This window comes from Elephas maximus, chromosome 24 (assembly GCF_024166365.1).
Source record: "Elephas maximus indicus isolate mEleMax1 chromosome 24, mEleMax1 primary haplotype, whole genome shotgun sequence".
In the NCBI taxonomy this organism is placed as follows: Eukaryota; Metazoa; Chordata; class Mammalia; order Proboscidea; family Elephantidae; genus Elephas; species Elephas maximus.
The window spans coordinates 21,674,700-21,687,285 of NC_064842.1; the positions used below are offsets into that span (position 1 = coordinate 21,674,700).

Below are 12,586 nucleotides of genomic sequence, written 5' to 3' on the forward strand. Positions count from 1 at the left end.
TCTACTCTGTCCTATAGGGTTGCTATGAGTTGGAATCGACCAGACAACACACTACAACAAAAAGATACAAGATGTAATGCTTGCCCTCACAATACTTCATCAAATTTGAACCTGGAATTTCTTTCTTTGAAACCATCACCCAAGTAGGACAGTTTGGGGTGGTGGAGAGTTCTGACAAGGGCTAGAAGGGTAGATCAGCTTACCCTCTGCACTTTCTTCACAATCTTCAGTATCCTCAGGCTTTCATATGTTACAAACAAACAACAACAAAACACTAAACCAGTTGCCTTCAGGTCATTCCAACTCATGGTGACCCATGGTGTTAAGAGTGGAACTATATACTCCATAAGGTTTTTCAAAGGCCAATTTTTCAGAAGTAGATTGCCAAGCCTTTCTTCCAAGGAGGCTTACGTTGGACTCGAACCCCTTACCTTCCAGTTATCCGCCGGTGGGTTAACCATTTGTGCCACACAGCGACTGCTTCATATGCTTACTTAGCTTTGAAACAGACCTGAGAGACCATTAATAACAGTTGTTTAGCTTTTTGGTAAAACAAAACAAAAAAAATTTTTTTTGATGTAGACTCCAAAAATAGCAAAGTATAAGGAGATTTAAGATTTAATTATTGATATATCACCTTATTCTTAATAATCATTACGCCTGGCTGTTTTAAGACTAGGCTTGGAAGGCAGAGCAGATGTAAAAACTCTTGGGGAATAAAACCTCGTCCTGGGGGCCTAAAAACCAGAAGAGAAACAAACGCACAGGGGTAGGGCCCTGTACGCCTAATGAATAGAGTCAAACCACAGGCAGAGCGTGGCAACGGGGGCCCCGGAATGGCTCTCGCCACGATCCGGTGGGGTGGGGCCGCTGGGAGCCCCGTTCACGGTGGACACTGAAGGCTGGGAAGCCGCGGTCAAGCGAGCCTGCCAGCCGCGGAATGCACTGGGCGGGTTTGCATTGCTAGGTCCTCATGTGAAAGTGGTGTGCAAGGCTCAAGAAAACCCCTATCCTCGTGGCCGTCATCCGGGGGTTGCTAGGCGCCCTACGCTCTCAGTCCCAAGGGTGGGACAAAGGGGCTTCCGAGGTGGGGAGTTATTGAACTTTTAGAATGAGGTAATAGGAAGAGCGAGGCGGGGGCGGGGTGAGGCGGCGGCTGCTGGATGGCAGTGGGGGAAGGGCGGAGGTGGTTCCGGAGCGTCTCCCTCCTGTTCCAGCCCCGCGCTCAGCGAGCCCGAGGCAGGAGGCGCAGAGACCGCGCTCACTTCTCCAGTTGCTAGTTGGCTCTCTTTCAAGTGAAAACGGGAGAGAAAGGTGTAGCCTGTTGGCGAAAGGTCGATCCGCAGCCGGGGCCGGCCGCCCAGCCGGGTTGCGGCGGGAGGAGGCGGCGGGCGGCGCGGACACCCGGACTCTGGTCTTCGGCCCGGCGGTGGCGGCGGCTCTTCACTGCGCCAACCTGCGGGCCGGGCGGGCCGGGCGCACGGCGGCCCCTCCCCCGCCGCACCCCCGCCGCCGCCGCCCGGCGCTCCCTCCCGGTGTACCGGCCCGGGTCCCAGTCGGTGCCGCAAGGAGCCGGCGTGCCGAGCGCCCGCTCGGGACCGCGGCCGGCGGGGGACGTGGCGGCCACCGCCTCCCGCACCTGGCGCTCCAGCCTTCCCCGAGCCCGCGGCCCCTCCCTCCCTGCCTCCCGCTCTCCCCGCCGCCCGCACCGGGCACCCCTCCCCCTCCGCCGGCCCCGCGCCTCCTCCCTGCGCGCTCGGCGCCGCCTCGCGCTCGGCTCCGCGCCCCTCGCCGGCTTCTCCGCCCCGCGCTCTCCGCGCGCGCTCGCTCTTTCTCGCCCTCTCTCTCTCGCTCGCCTCCCTGCCCCGTTCCCATCCCGAGTCCGCTGCTCGCCGGCCGCCCCCTTGTCATGTCAGCATGGAGATCCGGCAGCACGACTGGCTCTCAGCCTCCCCCCACGAGGGCTTCGAGCAGATGAGGCTCAAAAGCCGCCCCAAGGAGCCCTCGCCGAGCCTGACCCGAGTGGGCGCGAACTTCTACAGCAGCGTCAAGCAGCAGGACTACAGCGCCAGCGTCTGGCTCCGGAGGAAAGACAAGCTCGAGCACGTAAGGGCGGCTCGCTCCCGGTGACCCCGGCCCGGCACCTGCCGCACGCCCCCTCCCTTCGCGGCGGCCCGGAGCCGGGCAGGTGGCCTGCACCTCCGCGCCCCGTCTGGGGAGGAGGGCGTCCGCGTCTTCCGTCCCGATTCGGGGGCTTCTCCTTTGCACGTTCTGGCGGTGAACGACCGGGCAGCGGGGAAGGGACGGGAGGTTCCCTTCCTGGCACCGCCTGGCCCCTCCACAACCCGACCTCCCACCGCTTCTCCTGCGGGGCTTATTTGCACTGTGCTCTCGAGGGGCCTTTGGCGGGGAGGGGGTGAGCAAGGTGGAACTACCACAAGCAGGGACCGAGTGTTACACGGTAGTGGGTTTTCGAGGTGTGCATGCCAGCCTCTTTGAGGAGATTTTACTTCGTCCAGAAACTAACAAATTCACGAATCCGTAAAGTTGTCGCCGCCAGCGACCTACCCTGGGCCCGCGCGCAAGCCCTTAGAGTTTTCTGCAGAGTGTCCGCTGGGATGAGCAGTTGGCAGTCCTCTCTACTTGAGCAACTAGGGAGGGATTTGCGCGTTGCAAAGAGAAAGGCGACAGAAAGAGCAGATCGCCCTGCTCCCCAGAGACCCACCACTCTGGAGGGTGGGAGCGGCCGAGCAGAGCAGAGACCTCCACTTGCCCACGAGTGCGTGCTTCACGCGAGGCGTTCGTTATTGGCTTGCCATCCTGGAAGGAAGAAATCCCTTAAAAAAAGACGTTTAGTTGATCCACAGTTTTAAATATGACCCATAACATCTCCCTAAACCAAATGTTAAAATGAAATTAAGGTAATTGTACCGAGAGTATAGCACAACTAGTTAAGGAAAAGATGCTGTTTCTTCCCACTAGCTGCGTAATCCAAATTGGGTCTGTTAATGGAAGGTGGAGATTTCCTAGGATTTGGGTCATGTCGCCAATTATGATAAAAAGATGAGAACCAAAACTCTTAGAACTCACACATATATTTCCAGTCGCTGCACGGACCTGAATCCTATCTGCCCTCCAGGAGCTTCCGGGGGCTTTGCGAAACCACAGGCTTCCCTGAAGGAAGATCGCAGTGGGGCTATCTCCATTACAATAGGAAAGGAAGGTCCGTGCCTTTTTCTGAGGGCCTGATTAAGTCAAGGGAAGCTGGCTTTTAAAGCTTTGAGTTGTGTAACAGGCGCTTTGTGTGTGTGTGTGTGTGTGCGCGTGCGTGTGTGAAAGAGAGAGAACCATTTGGACGGTTCCAGTCCTTAAGACCATCAAACTTACTGAAGGAGATTTCTGGGATGGCAAGATGTTTGGAAGGCAACAGTGCCCACTTAAAAATGTATGCTCCAGAATTAGTAAAGAGACCTGTTAGGTTATTAGTTTAAAGGGGCCAAATAGCATCTTCTTGTAATTTGGCTCTTGAAGGTGTTATCTGATTTTAGTACCAGGGAGAATGCTTAGAATGGTGATAGATGATCTCTTCATTTCAGTTTCCCTCTGAATGTGTGTTCAGAGGCGTGTGCTTTTAGCTGATGTATTTCCTTTATTCTCTTACTGAAAATCAATAGTACAACCTCCCATGACTACACCTTTTTGAGTCGTAGACTCTGCATGTATTAGGCTTAAATGCTTTCTCAGTTTTAGACTTTCAATGAAAGCATCAAGTCACACCACGTGGGCCAAGGCAGCCTCACCTTTCTGGATGAAACAGCCTCACCTTTCTGGGTGAATATATCCCCCTCCTGAGGGTTAGAGACCAATGAAAGGAAGGTCTGGTGGTTCGACAGTATGTGCAAACCTGTGCTTTCTTCTTCACTCAAATGCTGCAAAAGAAAGCATTACATTCATTTAAAAAATGAGTCAACTCATTGTTTGCTGTTATTTAAATCAACGTAGCATTTATGTTTGTTTTCTCAACTGCATTTCATGAGAAGTGTAGGTGTGTATTCTACTCTGACATTTTCTTCTCTACCTGCTCACACTTAGAAAGGGGGCTTTGCTTCACGTGACTTTTTTTGTGATATTAAAGTGCTATGAAAAAATCAGTGCTAAAATATAAATTTTATTTGGACTCAAGCTCTGGGTGTTTATAATATGTGTCATATGTTGTGTGCATTATGATGCTTGAAATAGTTTGATGTTAAGTCCTAATTAAGAATTTGAAATTAAGAAACTCGTAACAAATATAGCCAGCTCTGTCATTGCTGCACAAAACATGAACGTGTGATGTTGACTTTATTATAGAGAACATTCTGAATGTACGTGGCATCTTCTGACTTAGATGTTGCAGCGAGTAGAATGACTGTGTCCTATGAAATTCAAAGGTGATTTATAGTAGTTAAAAAACGCTTTCCATCTGTCTAATCAAATGGATTGCCACTGTTTTATTATGTTGAAAAAAAAGAATGAGTAATTATGATGGAGATCATATGCCAGAAAACAGCTTACTCAGTTATTTTGCTGGTGCTTTAAAAGCCAGTTGAAGTATTAAGAGTTTAAATAAATTATGACTTCAAATGACACACGTATTCAGTCATCACAATAACGGAATTCCCTGAAATGAAATGTGGCAGTGTGTGGACTTCATCCAGACTTCAGAAGCATTGCTTAATCTGAAAGTCAATAGCTATGTTATATGACAGCTCAAGCATATTTTTCCACCCACATCTCTAAGAGTGAGAATAATTTCTCTCTCCTTTTCTGATTTAAAGGCTACGGGATGAATCTCCAGATTGGACAAGAGAAAAGTGGCAGGAATTAGCTGAGGATTTGAATATTTTCAACCATTCTTTAAATTTGATTTGTATCATTGATAGGCCAACAGTTAAGGTGAGCACCCATTAAGAAGACATGTCTATGAAGGAATTCTTCCAGTCTTAAATCATTCGTAGAAACTTATGAGAAAGTTGTGTTTGTACTGTACATTCTGGACTTTGAATTCCGCTTGGAAATTTCAGGAAAAAGTAAAATCACCAGCTATACATAGAACATTGTCTTATTTGCTACAGATAATGCTCTCGCCCCCTTAGACTCCTTTGCTTCCTGTTCTGCCTCATAACTCTATGACTTCAGAAGGCATTAGGCTTGGGAAACAGTGCAAATCTTATCTGTCTCTGTTGTTGGTGTTAGTTTGCCATTGATTCAGCTCCAACTTATGGTGACCCTATGTACAACATAGGTAAAGAAGCATCATCCAGTCTGTCTCCATCTTTGCTGGTATACCTAAGTCTGTTGTTGCAGCCACTGTGTATTCCGAGTGCCTTCTGACCTGGGGAGCTCATCTTGCAGCACTATATCAGATAATTTTGGAAGTAGATCACCAGGCCCTTCTTTCTAGCCTGTCTTACTCTAGAAGCTCCACTGAAACTTGTCCGCTGTGGATGACCCTGCTGGTATATGAAGTGCTGGTGGCACGGCTTCCAGCATCATGGCAACACACAGCCCCGCACAGTACGACCAACTGTGAGATGGGTGGCGGCTTATCTCCGTAGAATCCTGTATTCCCTTCAGGTATAATCTAAAAGTGAAAGACATGGTCTAGCAAAGCAAGGCAATACCATCGAAGCAAGGGGAGAAAGAGACTGCTCCCCCAGCCCCTGATCCACCCCTGTTGGCTCAGCCCTCTGGGTGATTTTGAGGGTAATCATTCTGTAAGGTTTGACTGTTCCAGAGGACAGTATGACATTAACCTGGTGTCCTTTGATGGTGTATTTCATTTGTGAAGTTTTTTTTCTTTTCAGAAAGTGGGAGAGTTGCAGAGCCTTCTTTGCTCTGGGACCTGGTTTTATGCCAGCTGTGTTGGTAGAGATTTCCTGATGCCGTTTATGTGGATGGAGATGCCTTATTTTTTCTTCGGCTCTTGCCAAAGTGTGGGTGAGAGTAGGGGCTCTGGTAAGAGGCCTGGGTTTTGACTCTGATTCCATCTCTTAACTCTGATCCTAGGCAAAGGACTTACAGTCATCAAGATGCAATTCACATTCCTCTTTAAAGGAATCACAGATTTGGCATGATGGTTAAATGAGACAGTCCGTGTCTACACTGAAGTAACAAGCAATCTCAATGCCAAGGTGTCAGCTTCACACTTTTTTCCTCACACTTGTCATCTTTGCAGGTTGGCAGGGACTCTGTGATCACAGTTGCCTGGCCTAAGGAAAGCTCCATCCCAACACAGGCTTTCATGATTGTCAAGGCAGCTGAGGACTCATGCAGTGGCTCTCAGTGCTTCCGCCCAGTAGTGGCACATCCAATTGACTCATGTTCATTGGCCAAAGAAGGTTTCTTGGCCAAAGCTTGCTTCAGTGGAGTTGAGAAGGGGAATCTAACCAAGACCCAGAAGGAGGAGAAACAACGTCTGTGATTAGCCTTCACGAGGGCTCCCATGGCACATAAAGACCTAGGACAGGCTTTGCCTGTATTAAATGTTCAGCACATAGCAGCTGTAGGTGTCATTGCTCCTAAGGTGCTGACTGGGTCTCTGGCCCAGCCCTCCCACTCCAGACTTCCCATTTGAGTTCATCCTGCCAGCATTATAGTCCTGGACCTAATGCATATGGGTCCTTCCGTCAGAGAGGCCAGCTCACTGACCTGGACTTATTACACTGCCTCTTTGCCCGGGCTCCAGCCCATTCTCTGGTGGTCTGACTCTAACATAGACCTCCAAGCCCTTGCTTGCTCCCTGTCTGGCCATCCTGAGGCTGACTCCCATTCTCCCTGGTTCCCACTTGCTCTCCTGCTAACAGAGACAAGTCCCTGCTCTCCTTCCCAGCTCAATGCTGGTGGAATTAAGTCAAGTAATATTTATGTGCAGAGTAGATCAGAAAGCCTTTTTAAAATTGAAAGAGAAAGCAGATGAGAGAATTTGTAAAGAGTAAAAGACATCAGAATCCTTAATGTTCATACTTGTAGTGAGCCATGGTATCTTGGTTTAGTGAGTGCCTCACACTTAAAAAATAGTCTCATCTAAGTGTGAATTTGCATCTTCTTAAATAGAGTTTATGTTAATGGTGAATAGTAAATAAACGCCAAGTGGATGCTTGCTTCCTAAAATAAATTATTCATATGGTGAGCAAAGAATAAATGGATTGGAGCAAACCTGGTCATCATGGTCTAGGCTCATATTATGTAAGGCCACTTATGTCTTACAGAGCAGATGGGTGAAAGTATTATACCCCACAGAGCAGATCAGTAAGGCATGGAAAGGCAGAGTTCAACCTGAGGGAATGAACTTTGAAAATTACCATTATTTTACAAATCTAGAAAACATCCTCTTCCTGTTTTGTGTTATTGGCTACACTGGAGAATTTCAGTGAGGCAAACACTTCAGAACGTCAGCATTTACCAGAATTACTTCCTATGATTTTAGATAAACAAACAGGCAAACCCTAGGCTGAGACAGGATTCTCTTCCTCTCATCAATCAAGGAATGAACTTTTAGATGTCTCAAGAGTGTCTTCTAATGAATTTCTGTATTGGGTCCATGATCATACCTTTTGCTACTTCAGGTAGCATATTTTCCCCCCACTATTAGGCTTCTCTCATTGTGGGTTGACATTTCAGTTTGTTCTGAAGAAGCTTTCCTTTCTTTTAACTCTTTTTGGTATGGCTTAATGATTTAATGTAATCATTGTCTGTGAAATACCATATTTAATACATTTATTTTGAGAAGCTTAAGGTTATCAGACTTAGGATTTATTCCTCTTCTCTCCTTCCATATTATAACCACGTGCCAACATCCAGCTAATTTCTCCAGGAGTTTTAACTTCTTTTGTAGTCTTCTGCAGCCGTCTCAGTTTTAAACCTATATAATAAATTGCTGTCTTCTATTTTAGCTCTAAAGATTAAGAAGTCTGATGAATCTTTTGAACTTCAGGGACACAGCAGTAGCTGTGCTATGTTACGTTCTCACACTGAGTTGACTCATAGATTCATTAGACAGACAGAGGCGGCGTCTGTGGCAAGCTCTCAGACCAGAAATGTTGCTTGTAGCGTGTTTATTGGGGATGTTTAAAGGTTCTGGATTGCCGGATGTTCATACCTACACAGATTGTGCTGTGAGAGTTTAGAGTACAACATAAATGTTGAGATACACATGAAATGCCAAACTGTGGTTGTTAAAAGAGACAGACCTTTTTACTAAGAAAGAACATTTTTATTTTCTCAGAAACGGAAAAATGAGTCCAATTTTTTAAAATCACAGATCAAGCCCTTAAGTAAAATTTCAGTGAAGAAAAGAAGACGACTCATCTATACTGGAAAGTCTTATGGCTGCCTAACATATGAAGTGAGCCCAGTTAAATGACCTGAGTGGGCATCACGGGATTGGATGTCATGGCTATTGGGTGATAAGCATGTTCACCATTCACCAAAGCAGACAATGAACCTTGTGAACATACTGTTTCTCTGATTGAACTATAATTGTGCTCCCAGCAATGAGTATGACCCAATAATAGTATGAGGAGTTAAGTTGGGAAGAGGGGACCCATTGAAATCAGAAAGCACCAATTACCAAGCTCATCAATCAACAGATGTATGTTAACTGTCTTTTGTGTGAAGGAGACTGTGAAGGCTTTCATTCAACGGGCTTTTATTTGACATATACTGTGTTCTAAAGGATGGACAATATAAGTTCCAAACGGTGGAAGACTTAAAAGACTAGAGCAGGGCTCCTTCCTTCAAGATGTTAACAGTTTTATAAATACAATTACAATCTGTTTACAGTATTGCAAATAATCCAGAGAAATGCAAACTAGTATGAGACACTGGCTTCAAGAGACTTGTTTAGAAAGGATGAAATACAGGTAAAAATTCAGTAATGAATCGTGTGATAATATATCATAATAAAGTTGAATTTATTCCAGTAGTGCAAAATTGATATAAAATTTGAAAGTCAACCAATGTAATGTTTCATATTAACAGAATAAAGGAGTAAGCCCATATTATTTTCTCATATCCGTATCACATGTCTCAGATCTATAAATGAAGAAAAAGCATTTGATGAAATTCTACATAATTGAGAAATTATGACAAATTTCTCAGCAAACTAGGAATAAAAGGAAACTTCATTATTCTAGTAAAGGATTTCTTTTTTAAAAAAAATCACAATTCATGGTGAAATATTGAAAAATTTTCCACATAGATTGTGAATGAGACAGAGATGTCCAGTACCATCACTCTGTCCAGCATTGTTCAGGAGATCCTAGCAAAGCAATATGCAAGAAAAAGCAGTCAAAAGCATGAGAATTGAGAAGAAAGCAATAAATATTAATCATTATTAATAGATAACATGATTGCTTACATTTGAAAATGCAAAATAAACTACAGATACAGTTTTAGAACTAATAACATCACTGGATTTAGCAAGGCCACATGGTATAAAGTCAATACGCAAAATTAAATTAGAAAAAAATCAAAATAAAAAATACCATTTATATTAGCATAAAATATCAAATCGTAAGAATAAGTCTAATAAAAATGTTAAGACATATTTTTTAATATTATTGATTAATACGGAGAGAAATTTGTTAAAGTCCTTAATAAATGTAAGAATATACTATGTCCAAGCAATGGAAGGCTTAACATTATAAGATCTCAGTTCTTACCCTTATTGATCTATGTAGTAGATGCAATTCCAATGAAAATCTCAGCAAATTTGTATGTGTTAAAAAAATAAAAATCCTAAAATTTATATGGAAATGCAAAGGACCAAGAATAGCCATGAGAACCTTGAAAAAGAATGAAAGTTATAGGGCTGCTTCCAGACATCAAAACCTACTATGAAGTCACAGTAATTAAAGCAGTGTGACATTGGTGCAAGAGTAAACAAATAGATCAGCTGAGCAGAATAGAGAACCTAGAAACAGACCCATGCATGTATAGGTATTTGCTCTGGGACAAAAGTGGTGCTGAAGTGCAGTAGGAGAGAAATGGTTTTTTGAAAAAAATGATGCTGGGTCAGTTGTATATCTGTACACACACACACACACACACACACACACACACACAAAGATCTTGGTCTCCCTTTCATACCATACGCACTAATCAGTCTAAAGTGAGTTGTAGATCTAAATTAGAAGGTAAAACTATGAAACTTTTAGAAAATAATTAAAAAATCTTCATTGCTTAGAGTAGAGAAAAAAATTAAACCAGTTTTAATAATCACAATTTTTTAAGATTAGTAAACTTGACTATATTAAAATTAAGTACTTTAGTTTATAAAAAGATTCCATCATTAGGTTGAAAAGGTAAGTCACAAAGTTCAACACACACGACAAAGGATTTTTATCCAGAATATGTAAAGAGCATCTATAAATCAATAAAAAAAAGACAGGTGACCCAGCAGAAAACTGAGCAAGACACTTGGACAGATACTTCACAAAAGAGGACATCCAAATAGCCATTAAATGTGTGAAAATGTGCTTGATCTTACCAGTCATCATGGAAATGCAAAGTTAAAATCATTCACCATTAAACAACCACCAACCAAAACCAAACCCATTGCCTTCAAGTCAAGTTGATTCTGGCTCATAGCCACCCTATAGGACAGAGTAGAACTGCCTCATAGGGTTTTCAGGGAGTGGCTGGTAGATTCAAACTGCTGACCTTTTGATTAGCAGCTGAGCTCTTAACCACTGTGCCACCAGGGCTCTGGCATGTTATTAGGTGCTATTGAGTCAGTTCCAAATCACAGCAACCTTGTATACAACAGAACAAAACACTGCCTGGTCCTGCGCCATCCTCAACAATTGTTGCTATGCTTGAGCCCATTGTTGAAGTCACTGTGTCAGTCCATCATGTTGAGGGACTTCCTCTTTTTAGCTAACCCTCTAGTAAGTATAATGTTCTTCTCCAGGGACTGGTCGCTCTTGATAACATGTGCCCTGAAAATGTTTTTGGAATGCATGTGTGAAAATACCAAGCAGTAATGATAACTGCCAGATGAATTTCACCCCATGGTGTTAAGAGGAGCTGATCAATGAAGATTTCACACTGGACACTGGTTTGTACTGGGCCTTAGAAGCCTAGGAAGATGAGCTTCCAGGTGTAAGATTGGCCTGAACCAGGGCTTCTGAGCAGAATCTAGGCATCGAAAGCCTGCTTGGAAGACCAGTGAGTTAACAAGTACGGCTGAAGGATAGGGTTTGGTTAAGGGAGTATTGGGTTGTAAAAACACTCAAAGTCTTTGGTAAGGACATGACCCTAAGGCTTGAGGACTTCAGAATTTTGGATGATGAACTGAAGACTTTGGGCTTTAATCTCTAAGTACATGGGAGGTATTTGAATGGGCACTTTATTTATCAAATCACAGTTTAAGAAAATCTGCTGGTGGCATGTACTGAGGCATGAAGGCCTGGATTTGGGAGACTAATGTAAAGTCTGTTTTAATAGACTAGGTGAGAAGGAACAAGGACATGATAAAGGATGGAAGGAATGAAAAACAGGAAGGACAGATGCAAGAAATACTGTGAAATAAGAGTTCACAGGAGTTGGTGCTGGACTGGATGTGGGGAGCCTGAGCAGGCTCATCTATGGAGCAAACATTTATTGAGTGCCAAGGATATACCCAACAATGTGATTGGCATGAGGGACACAAAGATGAACGGGGAGAATTCCCAAAACGCCTTGAATGTTGGAATTATGCCCTGTTCATCATTGTGTCTTGGACCCAAGCCACTGTTATTATCTTGATGCATTTTATCAATATTATTGTCATAATTAACAAACATTCCAGTATCTGCAAAGAACTGAGCTTCAGGCACTGGAAGATTTAAATATATATGATTGGACCCTTGACCTCAGTGTTACCGGTCCTTCAGGTCTCACTTGGCCCCACACTGAGACACAAGTCTGGTGAAAGCGAAAGAAGAAAACTTTATTTGCTTGGCCAAGCAAAGGAACACACTGGTATTTAGTTGCCAAGATGGCTCCCTGATCGGCAGGCCCAGGGGTTTATACGTGAAGGAAAACAGAGGCGGGGCTCTTCTTCAGGGTGTGTTCAGGAACGTGGTCCATCAAGGTTAGTGGGCAACTTTTACGATGATGTCGTCATCCGGTCGACACAGTTGCAGTGGGGTTCAGGAGTCACAAGATGGCTGGGGCGAAGGGCAAATGGTCACTTAGCTCCTCCCAGTGCCCCCCACCGTCAGCTACATCTCTGTGATATGTGGCCAGGAGGACAAGTTGAGGCTCTCTGTGCATGCGTGCAGTATTCCGCGCCTGCACGGGCACCTCAGACCGATGCTCTGTGGTATTCACCCCAGCCCCTTATTTTTCACTCCCGCAGTTTTAGCTTAGCCGTAGCCGGCCTCTGGCCGGAGGCTAAGCCTTACCTGGCCGCTGTCCAGTGGCTGCCCCTTTCATCAGGTTGCTTACGGTCTAGTCAGCCTTCAGAGCTCAACTTGCATGCCATCCCTTGTAACCCTGAAGCCTAGAGAGGTGCCCCTCCAAGGTGGTCCTGTGGTGTCATGTGTAAGCATTCATTACA

The 12,586-nt window shown here is 44.8% G+C and overlaps 1 protein-coding gene across 1 annotated transcript in view; it reads left to right on the forward strand.

The window, feature by feature from the left end:
* Positions 1-1,861: 1,861 nt before the first annotated feature.
* Positions 1,862-12,586, forward strand: part of PLD5 (phospholipase D family member 5) — a 420,765-nt gene continuing 410,040 nt past the window's right edge. Inside the window, exon 1 of the mRNA XM_049868546.1 lies at positions 1,862-2,106. Within this exon, the coding sequence (XP_049724503.1) occupies positions 1,918-2,106 (189 nt within the window). The 5' untranslated portion in view covers positions 1,862-1,917. The remainder of the gene's footprint in view (positions 2,107-12,586) is intronic.